This window comes from Stylophora pistillata, chromosome 12 (genome assembly GCF_964205215.1).
Source record: "Stylophora pistillata chromosome 12, jaStyPist1.2, whole genome shotgun sequence".
Lineage (NCBI taxonomy): Eukaryota > Metazoa > Cnidaria > Anthozoa > Scleractinia > Pocilloporidae > Stylophora > Stylophora pistillata.
This window is the reverse complement of record NC_142530.1, coordinates 27365280-27378833: the sequence shown is the minus strand read 5'-3', so window position 1 is coordinate 27378833 and position 13554 is coordinate 27365280. Positions and strand designations below refer to the sequence as shown.

At 40.5% G+C, this 13554-nt stretch overlaps 1 protein-coding gene across 1 annotated transcript; it reads left to right on the top strand.

Annotated features, from left to right (window-relative positions):
- Positions 1-574: 574 nt before the first annotated feature.
- LOC111341153 (uncharacterized) lies at positions 575-13479 on the top strand. Its single transcript, XM_022948109.2, has 9 exons — positions 575-1035; positions 3907-4196; positions 4662-7949; positions 8972-9079; positions 9582-9805; positions 9971-10086; positions 10246-10309; positions 10440-10464; positions 11475-13479. Exons 1-9 carry the CDS (start codon positions 929-931, stop codon positions 11510-11512), a joined length of 4260 nt encoding a protein of 1419 aa, XP_022803844.2. The 5' UTR covers positions 575-928; the 3' UTR covers positions 11513-13479.
- The last annotated feature ends 75 nt before the right edge of the window (positions 13480-13554 follow it).

Here is a 13554-nt window from a genome sequence, read left to right as displayed (position 1 = left end):
TTGGTACTTTGTACAGGAAAAAGTCACAATGATCCCTGCAAAGTCAGATGAGTGTAGTATATCTCCAAATCACCTTCACAGTTACTTGAAAATTCTCTGCAAGTTAAATTTTACTTGGTTTTGGTATAAATTATTGTCCTCGTTTTAAACCTGCCAAAAAACATTATCAAATTTTAACAAAACAATTTTTTGATCTGTGTTATCATGGCTATTTTGTTTGGTGATTGATAACAATATGATACGCAGGATACAAACAGTTGAAAAAGAAAGAAGATGAAGTGTTCTTTCAAGTCTTGACAGGTTTTGTTCTTTTCACCCCTTTCCCCACCCCTGTCTCCCCCCTGTCCCCCTGTCCCCCCTCCAATGGTGGTCAGTGTCAGAGCCTCTCGTGGTGTTTTTTTTTTAAGTTTTTTTGAAGAAAAGACACTACCACACTTAACCAAATAGAGGCGACTGCTGAGAAAAGGACAATCCTGTTGCAGGATAAAACGAAAAAATTGTGAAAAGTAAAGGACAATCTTTTGCTTTGGAATATGAGCCAGCGTATTAAATATTTCTTTCAGCGGAGGCCTTCCTGAATATAGAATGCCACACGCATATCCAATATGGCGGTCTTTTTCTAGTAGAGAATTGTGTCATCACACATGTGGACATAGGTAGTTTGGCGTCACATTTTGAGCACTTATCGGTGTAAGGATCTAAAAGAGTTACAGCCATATCTATTTAGAGGGGTAATCTATTGTGGATGGTCACACTGAGCGTGCGGATTCGCTTTGAGCGCCACAAGAAGTTGTGTTTGAATACAGTTACCGTCGGCGAGTTCCCGCTACCGAAGCATCTATTGTTCGCTCAATGTCACGTTGTGGGATTCTTGGAGCCTTTGCTTGTACACTCGATTTAAGAGGATGAGATATTTTCATGGATTATCATGAGTGATCAAGGAATCAGTGAACAACCCAGCAATGGACCTAAATGCATTGAAATTCCACGAGGCTGGAGCCGGATTCTTGAAAATGGTTCCATTTTGTACATAAGGTATGTCGAATTTGTGGCGTTTTCGCCTACTATCTTTTCTTTGCGTGTGAATCGGTGGAAGATTAACTTCATCTGAGTAGTAGCCTAAACTTGGTTTATTTTACTTATCCTGTGAACTGTCAATGGAATCTCTTTATTATTATTTAATGGCGCTCTGTCGGAGCATAACAAACAAATTAACTTTCAGAAAATAAAACCTGAAAGTCTTGGAGTAAACCAAAATCTGATTCCACAACACTTTTTCCTTCGCTGTTTCTGCGTTGATTTGACTTCCGCCGGCCTTCAAGTATCTGTTGCGATCTAAATATTTTTGTTCGCAAATTTTAGTACACCGAATGTTCCTTTTGGCATCGTTGGGTTTCTATGATGTTTTTGTTATTCCCGGGGCTATATCCTCCCGAATAAAGAAATCGATCTGATTTCAGAATGAAGTTTGAATGACAAAGATTTTTTTTCTGGCACATAGGATCAGATCTAAGAGAAAAGCTTACAGTTATATGAGGTTTAGTGTAAAGTTGAAAAGTTTGGTAATCTATTTAAACGTGTGAACATGGTATATACTGAGAAGTGAAGGAAATTTGTTATCTTGTTCGTGCTAAACTGATGTACTGGCAGGCCTCACAAACCCAGATTTTTCATATTAAAGCATAGCTTGCTCAGCCAGAAAAATCCTCAGCACAGGAATTTTAATTTTTCTCATCATACTGATAAGAAATGAGAACATAAACTTCATTGCTCACCATTACAGATATGTGAAACAAACAAGGAAGCACTGTTGATTTTTTCCTGATTTTTGCCTAACTTATTGTAGTTGTACAGTATTATTTGCCAGAGAAAATGGGACAGGGGATTAAAAATATGGAAATTTCAGATTCAGAGACAATTATACATAAATGGGACAAGGACTGTTTTGATCTGAGCTGTAATTCACCTCTTCTGAAGAATATTTTATCTGTAAAACAGCACTGGAATATTTTATCTGAAGAATATTTTATCTGTTAAACAGCACTGTACCAATTAAGCAGGATTGAAGAAAATGGTATGGAGAATTTAAAAATTTGTCACTGAACTCTCACCATGATTTACCTGTTTTATGATTTCTCTCAACGTTAATTTGTTTTCATTTTAAGACCAGAACTATCGATCATTAAGACATACATGAAAACTTCAATTATTAGTTTCACTGAAAGTGAAAAACTGCTTTAAGAAAATCTGTTAACAAGTCATTTTCACAAGTGCTTGACATTCTAATTATAATGTCTGGTGAAAGCAAATTTCACTTTTGATGATTTTTCATACATTTCTGTAAACTGATAAAGTATTCATTCAAATTTTTTTTTCTTCCTGAATTTCCTTGAATATCATTTCTAAAATATCAAGCCCAGTATGTCTACCACAATTAATGCTAATGTTCAATAATGGACTCTCTCTGCTGTTGTTATTACAGCTTGCTGTAATCACCAGAAATCCATTTAAAATGATTTTTGACTTTTATCGTTGTCCAACAGGAAAATTGACAGTCGCATTCATGGTCTGTCTTTGTGAAAAATGAGCACTATTATTGTATTGATTACAATTTGTTGTGTTCTTAGAAAAGTATCTTATTTCTGTTGGGCCGATGAAAAATGCATTAATAGGTGACAGAGTGCAGTACTTAAAAGTTATAATAGTAATAATAATAATAATAATAATAATGACTTTATAAGCATTGCTGGATAAAAGTGATCTAACGACGCTTCAGAACTGAAGACTGCAAGATATCACTATCCTTATGTGCAGGGTGAAACACAAACTGTGTCCAATCAAAATATGCAAGCTATTTCACACACATTGCTTGCCCTACAACTTAAGGATGGCAGAGTTCACCATTCCCAGATTTAGGACCAATAAATATGGTAAACATTCACTCACCTACCTGGGACCAAAGTAGTGGAATAAGCTACTGAGTGAAATCAGAACTCTCCCATCATTATTTAGTTTTAAAAATCATATTCGTAAATTTTATTTAGTTGTAATGGTAGGAGACGACAACTGTTCCAATTGCATCCTTTGTAATTCTTAATCTTTTTAAATAAGTTATCCCATTAGTTATTAGTTAATAGGTTTTTAACTATATTATATTGTTAGGCCTTTTTGCAATAGTTTCGTTAAAAAATAGTTGATAGGTTATTAATTGTGTCCCCAATTAGTAGAGGGGTTCTTAACCCCATCGGCTAGATATTTCAAGACTCATTAATAAAGTTTATGTATGTATGTCCTTTTGTCTCTGAATATATCCAGAGTAGAATTTCTACATTTTCCATGTGCGCTAATTTGTGTGGGAATAGAAAAGATGTAAAGTAATTGTATAAACTGACTGTACATTTGATATTTATGCTCATCTGTGACATTTTGAAGTTCTCAGATTGCATTTGGAATTAAAAAAATCACTTGTTCACATAACAAACTAACTACTTGAATGTTAATAGTATCATCCACCTGATCATTGTTTTAATTGTTATGAGGAGGCTTATTTTCCCATTGACTGATTTTAATTTGTTTCACCTCACTAAGATTTCGTGACTTTTAAGTTACTCATTAACTTGCCTCAATTTAATGCCCTAACATCAGTATGCAAGTTCTCTATACTTTTCTCTTTATATTTTACTATGGTATTTACAAGGAGAATTTGTCTAACAATCAAGAGCCTCTTGAATTCACAATCATTTCTTTTATTCTCATGACCTTAATGATTGATAAGGGGTGATGCTGTTATTTTTCTGGTATTTGTGAAGCTCGTGGCAACAGGTATTTAGCAAAGTGCTAACAGAAAGACAGTTGCAGAAGAATTGGCAAAGAATGTTTTTACTAAATGGGTTTATTACTCTGCAGCCCCAACAACAGCCGATTGAGGTCCTTAGAAAATGTGATTGAGTATCTCAAGACAGATGGGACCTGTAAATGTGGACTTGAGTGTCCCCTTTTCATTCACAAAGTGTTCAACTTTGATGCAAGAATTCCAAGTAAGCTAATTCCAGTGCACAGCAGAGCAGAACTTTCACAATCAGGCTGCAAACACTGTGTTATTGACTCAAACAACCCTCAGCAGCCATCAGAAGTTGCAGGAAATCAAGCCAGTGATGCTAAGCTGTCAGGATTTTCAGCAGTGGCCCCCAAAAGAGGTACTGTGTGACCATTGATAGGCAAAACTGTTATAGAAAATCTAAAGGAGTTTACAAGGATTAAGTTTCATAAGGTGCTGCATCGGTGGGAGTAACAAGGTAATTTTGGTTTTATCAACTGAGTTGACAAAGTAAATTGGCCACTGTGAAGAGTTTTAAAGCTGATGTTTTGAGCGTTATCCCTTCTTCAGAGCAAATGAGGAAGGGTTAAGGGCTCTGACCAAGGGTTAATCTTCAAAATGCCAGCTTTGAAACTCTTTACAGAGGCCAATGTATGTAATCAACTCTGTTGATGAAACCAAAATTACCTTGTAGGAGTTTACAGTCCATTTCAAGTTTACAGCGCATTTCAACTCAGTGTCATTAAACCAGAAGAAAGTTCTGATCTTTTGTTACATGCCATATTGGCCCTTTTACTTTGTAACCAATCTTGACTTAAATTTGTCGTGATGGTATTGTTTCCAGGTCCAGGAAGACCCCGCAATCCCTTATCCAAGTCACGGAGAGTTGCTGTACGAAAGCATGACCTTGACAGGTCAACCTCACCACTTCATAATATCCCTCTTCCTGTTCCAAGCTCCATTGCTAACAGTCCTGTCCAGAGTGTTCCAGCCAACATTGCAGTTGAACAGGGCCCCTTGCCAAGCTTTGCGACCATTGTGAGCAGTTCAAAACTCTTTAACCCAGGAGCAGCCCTGGGGAATACTAAGTTGTCAAGTAGTACTGTAACAAGTGGGATAAGCAGCTCTCCTATAGCAGCAGTGTCACTACTTCCATCAAAGACAGCTACTACAACAGCCAATGTTAGCTCAGCTCCAAGTCACAGTGTCACAGCAACTACATCAGCTGTTACCACTTTGGCTACAATGGGACAGAGTGTAGTGGAAGTTACTAAGACTGCAGTCCCTGTTTCAACTACAGTAGTTGTCACTCATCAGCAAACAGCAGTAGCTGCAGCATTACAACCGACTGGAAGTCAAACAGAAAATACTCTGCCAAAGAGCACCAGGTCCTCAACCTTTGGTGTAGCAAATACTCCAGCAACCACTTCACCATCAAATAGTAAGGAACCCAGCAGGTTAGCGTCAAGTTCAGTGACATCAGTGGTGTCAACAAATACAAAAACAATTTCAACGGACACACAGGGTGTGAAGTCAGTTGCCAATATAAGTAAACTTCCTGATGTCAAAGCTACACCCAAAGTGTCTGCTGCACGCACCAGCAAAGCAACAAAATCTTATGGACCAAGAAAAACAGTTGCAGCGACTCTCAAAGCTGCTGCTGCTGCGAAAGCATCCAATATCTCAGCTGATGCTGCAAAAACCAGTGTTAGTAACCCTATTCAACAAACATATCAGGCGACTTCTACAGCCGATGCTTCTGCTCCTTCTTCTGAGAAAAAGCTGGCAGCCAGTAATGCATCGAGATCTCAAGCAATATCCACACCAAGCGTCACAACTACAGTTCAAGCACCAGCATTATTCCATAGCGTGCTTAAAGATGCAATAATGAATGAACAAGGTGGTGCCATTGCTTCAACTCTACCAAGTACGAGTGCTACAGTAAAAAGTATCATCAGCACAACAAATGCTGCACCCAATCACAGCTTAAGAGGATCTCAGTCTGCGATTAGCGCTTCCTCTTGTAGCAAGCCTACAGGAATCAAAGAAACCACTCAAGTAACAACAGCTTTGCTTCATGGTGTCCAAGTGAGTCATTTACCACCAAGTGTGTCCCAGCAGGTACAAGGTCACAAGGCTCAGCCACAAATGCCAGGGTACCCCATTTCGTCAGGTGCCTTTGGCAGCCAAGCACCTCTGGTCACAACAAGTCAACAGCAGAATGTTGCCGCTGCCACCGTGGCTCAAAGTTCGGCTCAAACATCTGCTCCTGTGAGCATCTATGGACAGGCGCAAAATACGGCTGGCTCGTCCCAAATGCCATCCTTGCAGATCACAGCATCGCAAGCTCAGGGAGGTGTTTTCTTTCAAGGTAACGGAAATCAAGTATTCCAAATGAATGTGGATTCCAGCCAGCTGAAGGGCGCTTATCAACTTCATGGAGCTCTTTACCAAGGAGCTATTCCAGCAACATTTCTTGCCACAGCTAATATGAACAAAGCTGCACCATCTAATGCACCAGGAGGGATCCCTCATACGATGTACCCCACCAATCCCTACATGCTTGGCATTGTGATGCCTGCTGCCCTAACGCAATCTATGCCAAACCAGCCAGGTCAATCTGTACCAACAACAGCAACATCTCCATCAGCGACAGCTGCTGCCGCTGCGGCTGTTGCCGCAGCAGCCCCAGTAGCATCATACTCTTACAATAATCAAAATGCAGCAATCGCTGCAGCATTTGAGTCATTCGTCCCCATTGCACCAGCTGCATCTCCAAGGTTTTCCCAAACCTTGGCTCACTTAGCAAGTGCGTACACCCCATTTTTGCCAAGGGGTGCGGTCCAAGGCAACGCCCCAGTACAATTTGCTGCCGCACAGAGGATGGTATCGATGGGAACGATGCATCCTCAATCAGGTGGGAATGGTCAAATGGGGCAGACAGTTCTGAACCTTGGAGACTACACAGTTAAATATCCACTAAATACAGCGAAACCTGGATCATACGGTGGCCAATCGCCCACTGTTACTAGCGTAAGTCAAGCCAACACTCATCAACAACAGACAGCCGTCGTTGCTGCTATGCCGTATGTCGCCTTTGGCCAAGTCAACCATCCTCGATTTCCGTTTTCCGTGAATTTTGCAGCGCCAAGTGCCAGTACCACTCCGTCCGTGACGTCATCTTCGCCATCGCCAGCTTGTAGTTTCGTTACATCTGCTACTACTACTCCTCATCAACATGGGGCTGGAAATAACTCAGATTCCCACGCCCTGCTGGGGTATGTGGCGATGCCGTTTAGCACTAATTCAGGAAGTACGACTCACTCTTTGTCAGCTCCCACCCCACGTTCTGGCAGCGCGTTCTCTCCTCCCTCCAGTCACTCGGCCACAAGTCATAGTAGTCAAAGGATGAATGTATTAGGACCTGCTCCACACCTACCTACATGGTGTGGAGCTAAAAGTTTAACTGGAGCAACTAATCAACGGAGGTGCAGCACTCCTGAGAGTACAAGCTCAGGGGCTTGCAGTGTGGCTAATTCAAGTACTTTTTCTGTTCCATCAAGCAGAAGTAGCTGTATGGAAGTCAGTACTTCCTCTGTGACTGCGCCCAAAACACCAAGTTTCAGCCAGTCGCCCAGGCATCCGGGAGTTACGTCTCCCCTGAACTCACCACTGACTATGCTGCCTCCTAATCAGGGGCTATCTGCTTGCCGCGGGTCACCAAAGGGTGATTCACCCCTTTCAAGCGGTAGAAGCAACGCAGAAAGCGTACCATCTCGTTGTCAATCGTTAAGTGCGAATGAAAATCACCCGGCGAAAACGTCATCTGACGCATCTTGCGCTCTTAAGAGAACTTCTTATGGTGACTCTAGTGATCAATCCAAAAAGGCGAAATACGATGAGTCGGCGTATTATGAAGCGTATCCATTACTGGGTCTGAAGAGATCTTGTGAAGCCATAGAAGCTTACTGCAGCCCTGAGCGGGACGATGACGACGACGAGGAGGACAATGAAATAGGTGATCCCACGGTGTCAAAAAACGATTCACCTTCCCCTGTAAACCACCAATCAGGGGAAGGAAATGTAAACAGCAAAAAATGTAGCAACTTAAACAACGGAAACGGCAGCAGAGGTAAGTAACACTTGTGACGTCATTTACCAGAGATGGTGAACTAGAGAACTCTGAGCGTCAGTCTCAAACTTTAAACCGCAGAAGTGGGAGCATTTTTTTTCTTTTTTTTCTTTTTTCTTTTTAGTAATAGTAATACTTTATTTAGTAAGGAAGTGACGAGCCCAGAGAACCTCATCTTATCTTGATGTAACACTAAATTCTCTCAACTAAACTAATGGGAAACGGTTAGGAGCTGGAATGGAGAATCATAGAACAGATCTTGTGGTCAGAAGGCTTAAATCCGGGTTTTCCGACTTTGGGAGAATCTGAGACGATACACAATTTCGTCATTTTTCGGCCGTCTTAGATATGGTCGACTTTTGAAAATATCAAATGCCGGGGGGTCCACGAAAAGTAGGAAAAATTCGAAAGCGTTTGTTTTTGAAAGTGCTTTCTGAGTCGAAAGAGCACCATTAATTTCCAGTGGATCAGTCGTCGTGCCCAGTCAGTTACATTGTTCTCGCAGGGTGATGAATTCTTCAAAAATAAGTGTGGAAGTATGTAAAATAGTTTTCCAAACTCGGTTAAGGGAGCACTTTTTAATTGAGTGTGGAAGCAATCAGAGAGTGTATTGGGGTTTACTTTACTTTACTCAGTGATTGGAGCGAAAAACTCACGCCTTCCTTTCCACCAATCAGATGCGAAAGTAAAGTCAAATGTGACTCGGTAGTTCGCCTTTTTCCGCGCTTCAGTCAGTTCACTTATTTTTTACTTGGAGTTCTCATTGGTTCGTTGTGACCTTTACCTTGATTCTGATTGGCCTTTGTGGTCACTTTAGTTCTGCTTTTGCGTAATGTGCTCTAATAAAGTGCGAGACAGCTACGCAGAATATGATTTTTATGTGACGGAAAACGAGAAGTAATCGTTTTTAGTTCGAGTTAGCGATGGGTCCAAGTTACGGGAAGGCGACTGTATATTAAGCAATTTGCTCTTCGTTTGATACGATTTGATAAAGTTCACTACATAGCACGCGTTTTTTGCAGGATTAGCTAAAAGCGACGATGAACCAGTTAGTGACAAGCGCCATTCTCACTCGGTGTACAACGGAGACGTGTCAGCCAATCAAAAGGAGAGATCACGAGAGCAAAGAGGTGAGAGTAAGCGAAAAGTAAACGACTTAGAAAACTACGTTTGAATGGGAGGAACCCTGAAAAGAAAACCTGGGAAGTGAAGACAAATTCCAGTGAGGGAGGAATTAACTCTGAAGGGAACAAAGAAGGTTGTAATGGATGCGATAAACATGAATTGTTAAGTGTGAATTAAGAAAATTCCAGATAGTATCCAAGGTTCTTATCAGCTGGTTACTTGTGCAGCGGGTCCGGTATAACCCAGTGGTAGATAGCTAGCGTGGCAAGTGCTCTACGGAAATGCGGAAACGTGCGTGTGCGCGCGAGGTAGAGATTGGTGGATTCTCGCTCGTCTGTGTCGGTCCGAATCACTCACGCGCGGTTTAATCGCGTGCGTTCTGTGCAGAATATGTGATGGAGCATTTGGAGTACCCATCAGAAGTCCTTGGGTCCGTGGTTAGGTGCATCACGAATTTAAATTTCTAGAGTAACTAACTAAAAAACATCTCTCTTTTCAACTTTCCAGTGCAAATGGTGACTGAGAACGCGTTTTCTAATGTCAAGACGAATCCCTTGTCATCAAACACGCCTGATAGTCAAGAATGTCTGCGCGAGCCTTCCGTGCCCATTACAAGACCCCAGTTTGATATCGGTGATATTGTGTGGGCACAGGCTAGGGGACTGCCATCTTGGCCGGGCAAGGTCGTGGATGCAAGTGAGGTCGGGAAAGGAAGGCCTGATGATGGAAAGGTATCTGTAAAGTGCTTCCTTTTGTAAGTTAACTTGGAGTGTTGATTTGAACAGATAGCTGATCACATAGCCACCCCAGCCAGCTCTAACAGTCGGACAGCTTGTTCTAGTTTCCAGGCCATCGCGTCTCGCAAATTTGATGTATTTGTCCGTGTCACATTTCAGCGCTGGGTGATGTGGTTTGGTGACCATACATTCAGTCAAGTTGAAGTGGACAGACTCAAAACTCTATCGGAAGGACTCAGAACACTTGACGACAAAGCTCGTAAGAAAAAGTACAAGTAAGTGAAGTTAATGGATAAATCACCCAAGAACAACCTGAGTGTGGGCCGATTGATAAGCGAACGTTTCCGAACTTGTGCGAAGATTGAATAACCCCTCAGGACCTTTCTAACGCACTATTATCTTAGTTGTCTGATAATAATTTCTGCACATTTTAGAGCTAAAAAGGCAAGGATTGAGTTGGAACAAGCAATAAGTGAAGCTTTAGAGGCTCTCGAGGTGGTAAGTGTAGTACGACCTGAGGCAAGCTGTATTTTGCTGTTTTGTATTTTTAATCGTTGGTGATAATTTTCTGAGGTTTCAATTTAGGCCTTTGTTTTAACATTATGCTTTCTGTGTTCTTTGAATTTAGAGGGAACGTCTTCGAGGTAGACAAGGTGAGTTTAATTCTTTTAAATAATTTTTTTTTTTCGATGAAACTTCGGAATTTTAATTTGTACTCAACAGTGGTGAACTGTTGAGTAAATAGTAATAGTAATCAAAGTTTAATGTCTTTACATGGGGCATGGTTACCCATATTGCCCGAGCCAGAGGCTCATGTATGAAACGCAAGACAACAACCCACCCATCCCACCCCAGAGGAGGACATCCATCACTCAGTAATCTCGTGCGTGGGAAATTAACGTCTCCTGCCCCTAACCCTGCAGGAGACGGGACCTCCATTTATTCGTCCCTATCCGAGAAGACTAGAATATCTAAACCATTTCTTGATGTTACAGAAAGGCAGCATATTCTTATCAATTATTTTAAGACCTTGAGTGTTGGTCCGGCCGGGGCTCGAACCTTCGACCTCCCGCAGATCAGTCCAGCGCTCTATCCATTGAGCTAACCGGGAGACGGTTAGCTCAATGGACATCGAATTTGTGTTGTGAGTGTTTACTCGAATTCTTGACATAAAGCGTCACAGGTAATAGACCACTTTCATGAATGGCTGCCGTATAAATATTCTTTTGTTTAAATTTAAATTAGCCCTTCTGGCCTCGCTTGAGATAATGTATTCTTTTGAATTTTGTACTGGAGAACGAGGCCAGTAGGGCTAATTTAAATTTAAACAAAAGAATATTAATCCGGCAGCCATTTATGAAAGTGGTCTATACGGGATCATGTCAGGTGTTATCAGCGTGAAACAAAAGAAAAAATCTAAGTTCCGGCGAGAATTTCAATCTCAGCCAGTTCCGATCTTGTAGCAGTATGTTACCTTATATGTCGCACTGGTAAGCACAATATACTTTATTCTTATACGAGTGGCGTCCTGTCCACTGTGAATATGTGCAATGTCGATAGCTTACTTTGGTTAGTTGGTCGTAGAAGAAATTCTACGCAACGTTAGTTCTCTTTTTTAAAATTTTGTTGTTTTCTAATTAATTTTTGTTCTATCTTTTTTTAGCTTCCAGATCGAAAGCCAAAAAGAAACGCCTTAGATGACGACGCAAGTAGCAATTGAATCATATTTGAACTATCTTTAAGTGGGCCTGATAAAATTTGTGTTTATATCATAGACAAGTAGTAATATATTACTGGTAATAAACCAAACACGTAAGCTAAGTACAGAGGAAGTTAGTAGTTATGAAGAACTCATTTGTTGCAAATAACTTTTTATCTTAAGAGCTAATTTTTTGGCTGATTAGGAAGAAAAGTCAACTCTCTTCTCCATGATGAATTTCTTAGAAATTAATCATAATTCCGCCATCTTTTATAGACTAAATAAATGCAGGAAAATTGAATCGATACTTAACCATTCCAACCAGGGCCATGTGTACAGGAAACTAAACAAATTGAAGCAATAACGTGAAGCCAACCCCACGTAATTTTATTGGCTGAGAGGACGATAGCCAATTACCCACGGTTAGAAAAACTAGGTCGAGTATATGAAGTCGAGCCTTTAATTTAAAACGCAATCAGACTTTCTTTCATGGTTTGACTTCTCTCTCTGGGTTTTCTCTTTTATTTTTTGTCGTGTTGCGACAACTTGCTATTATTATTGTCATTATTACTTTTATTATTACCATTATTATTATTATTATTATTATTATTATTATTATCATTATCATTCGCGTGATGACATACGCTCAATTTTCACCGTTCTCTCGAATGCGGACTTCGAACCTCCCGAGACCGAGAAAGGAACGAAGGAAGGGGCGTGAGCTCACTTCGTGTACATCTTTGATTGCTACCCTGGGAGAAAATTAATTTGATTTTTCTGAAAGTTAGAATTGACGTATTTTCCAGTAGTTGTTTCTTTGTTTGTTTGTTTTGTTTTTATTTATTTATTTTTTCACCTCAGCTAATATCTGGTTCTCGCTAATCCTCCTCTTCCAGTTGGAACACGATTCTGTTCTATTTTTCCGTGCATTTGTGCTGTTTTCTGTACGATAGTCCTGACCCAATAGAACTGACTAACATTTTACAAATATGTGCATATGTTTCATGTATTTGACATAGTTTATTCCAGTTTTCGTTGTCACCATTTACCAAAGTCAAGGTATTTTGAACAGTTTTTCACCAACGTAGAAAACTCACTGTTGAATAGGAAACCGTGCTAGTATAGCTCACTAGAGACACTAGACATTGGGAGAGGGAAGCCTGAAGAAAAAGGTGATGTTGAGGAATGGCGGATTTAAAGTCGGATTTGTCAAAGGCGATTTTGAAAAAGTGAGGCTGATTTTTTAAGATAGACGAACTATAAAGTAGTTCCTTCAAACCACACAGGGGAGTCCTAATGTATTTCTTGCGGGGGGGGCGGGGTTTAGTGGTTGGACCTTTTTGCGAGGAGAGGGGATAATATTCACATCAAATTAAACATTGTTGAGCAGTCTTCCCTAAGTGTTTCATCAAATCAACGGATGATTTTATGGTAAGAAATTGCCACCTGTAAATAATCGTTTGTCGTCCTCGTCTTTCCGCATAAATTTGGTAGAGCGTGTAAATTTCCCTTGTTCAGTCTCAGAACCCCACACTTCTTGGCTGGTAAATGGCATGGTCACGCAAGGACTCTTCCCGCGATGCCAAGCGTTGCGTGACAACCTTATTGATAGGGAGAGGATGACTCATGTCACGCAAGTTACCGATCAACATGGTGCAATTAATGTTATTCCGGGTGTTTTTCTCAAAATTATGCCATAACGATGTATGTAAATCATCCATGAAAACCTGGCCTGTTGTACGATACCCGGGCACAAACGGGTATATAAATTAGTCGGGTTTATTTTTGTATGGGATCTTAGTAATGTATATAGCTGTAATTAAATTTTTTGAATGGTTACTAATTTATCGTCGATTTGGGAGTGTAGATCCGATTCGAATTCTTGACTCACTTCAATTTCTCACTTTTCTCTAAAGTAGTTAAAAGTTGAACAAATGCTAACTTCAATCATTAAATTAACGTTACAATTTGGTGATTCTTGTAATGTTTTCCTTGAATTAGATCAAGGGGAGAAAGAAATTTGGTCTGCACATTTGAACGCAAA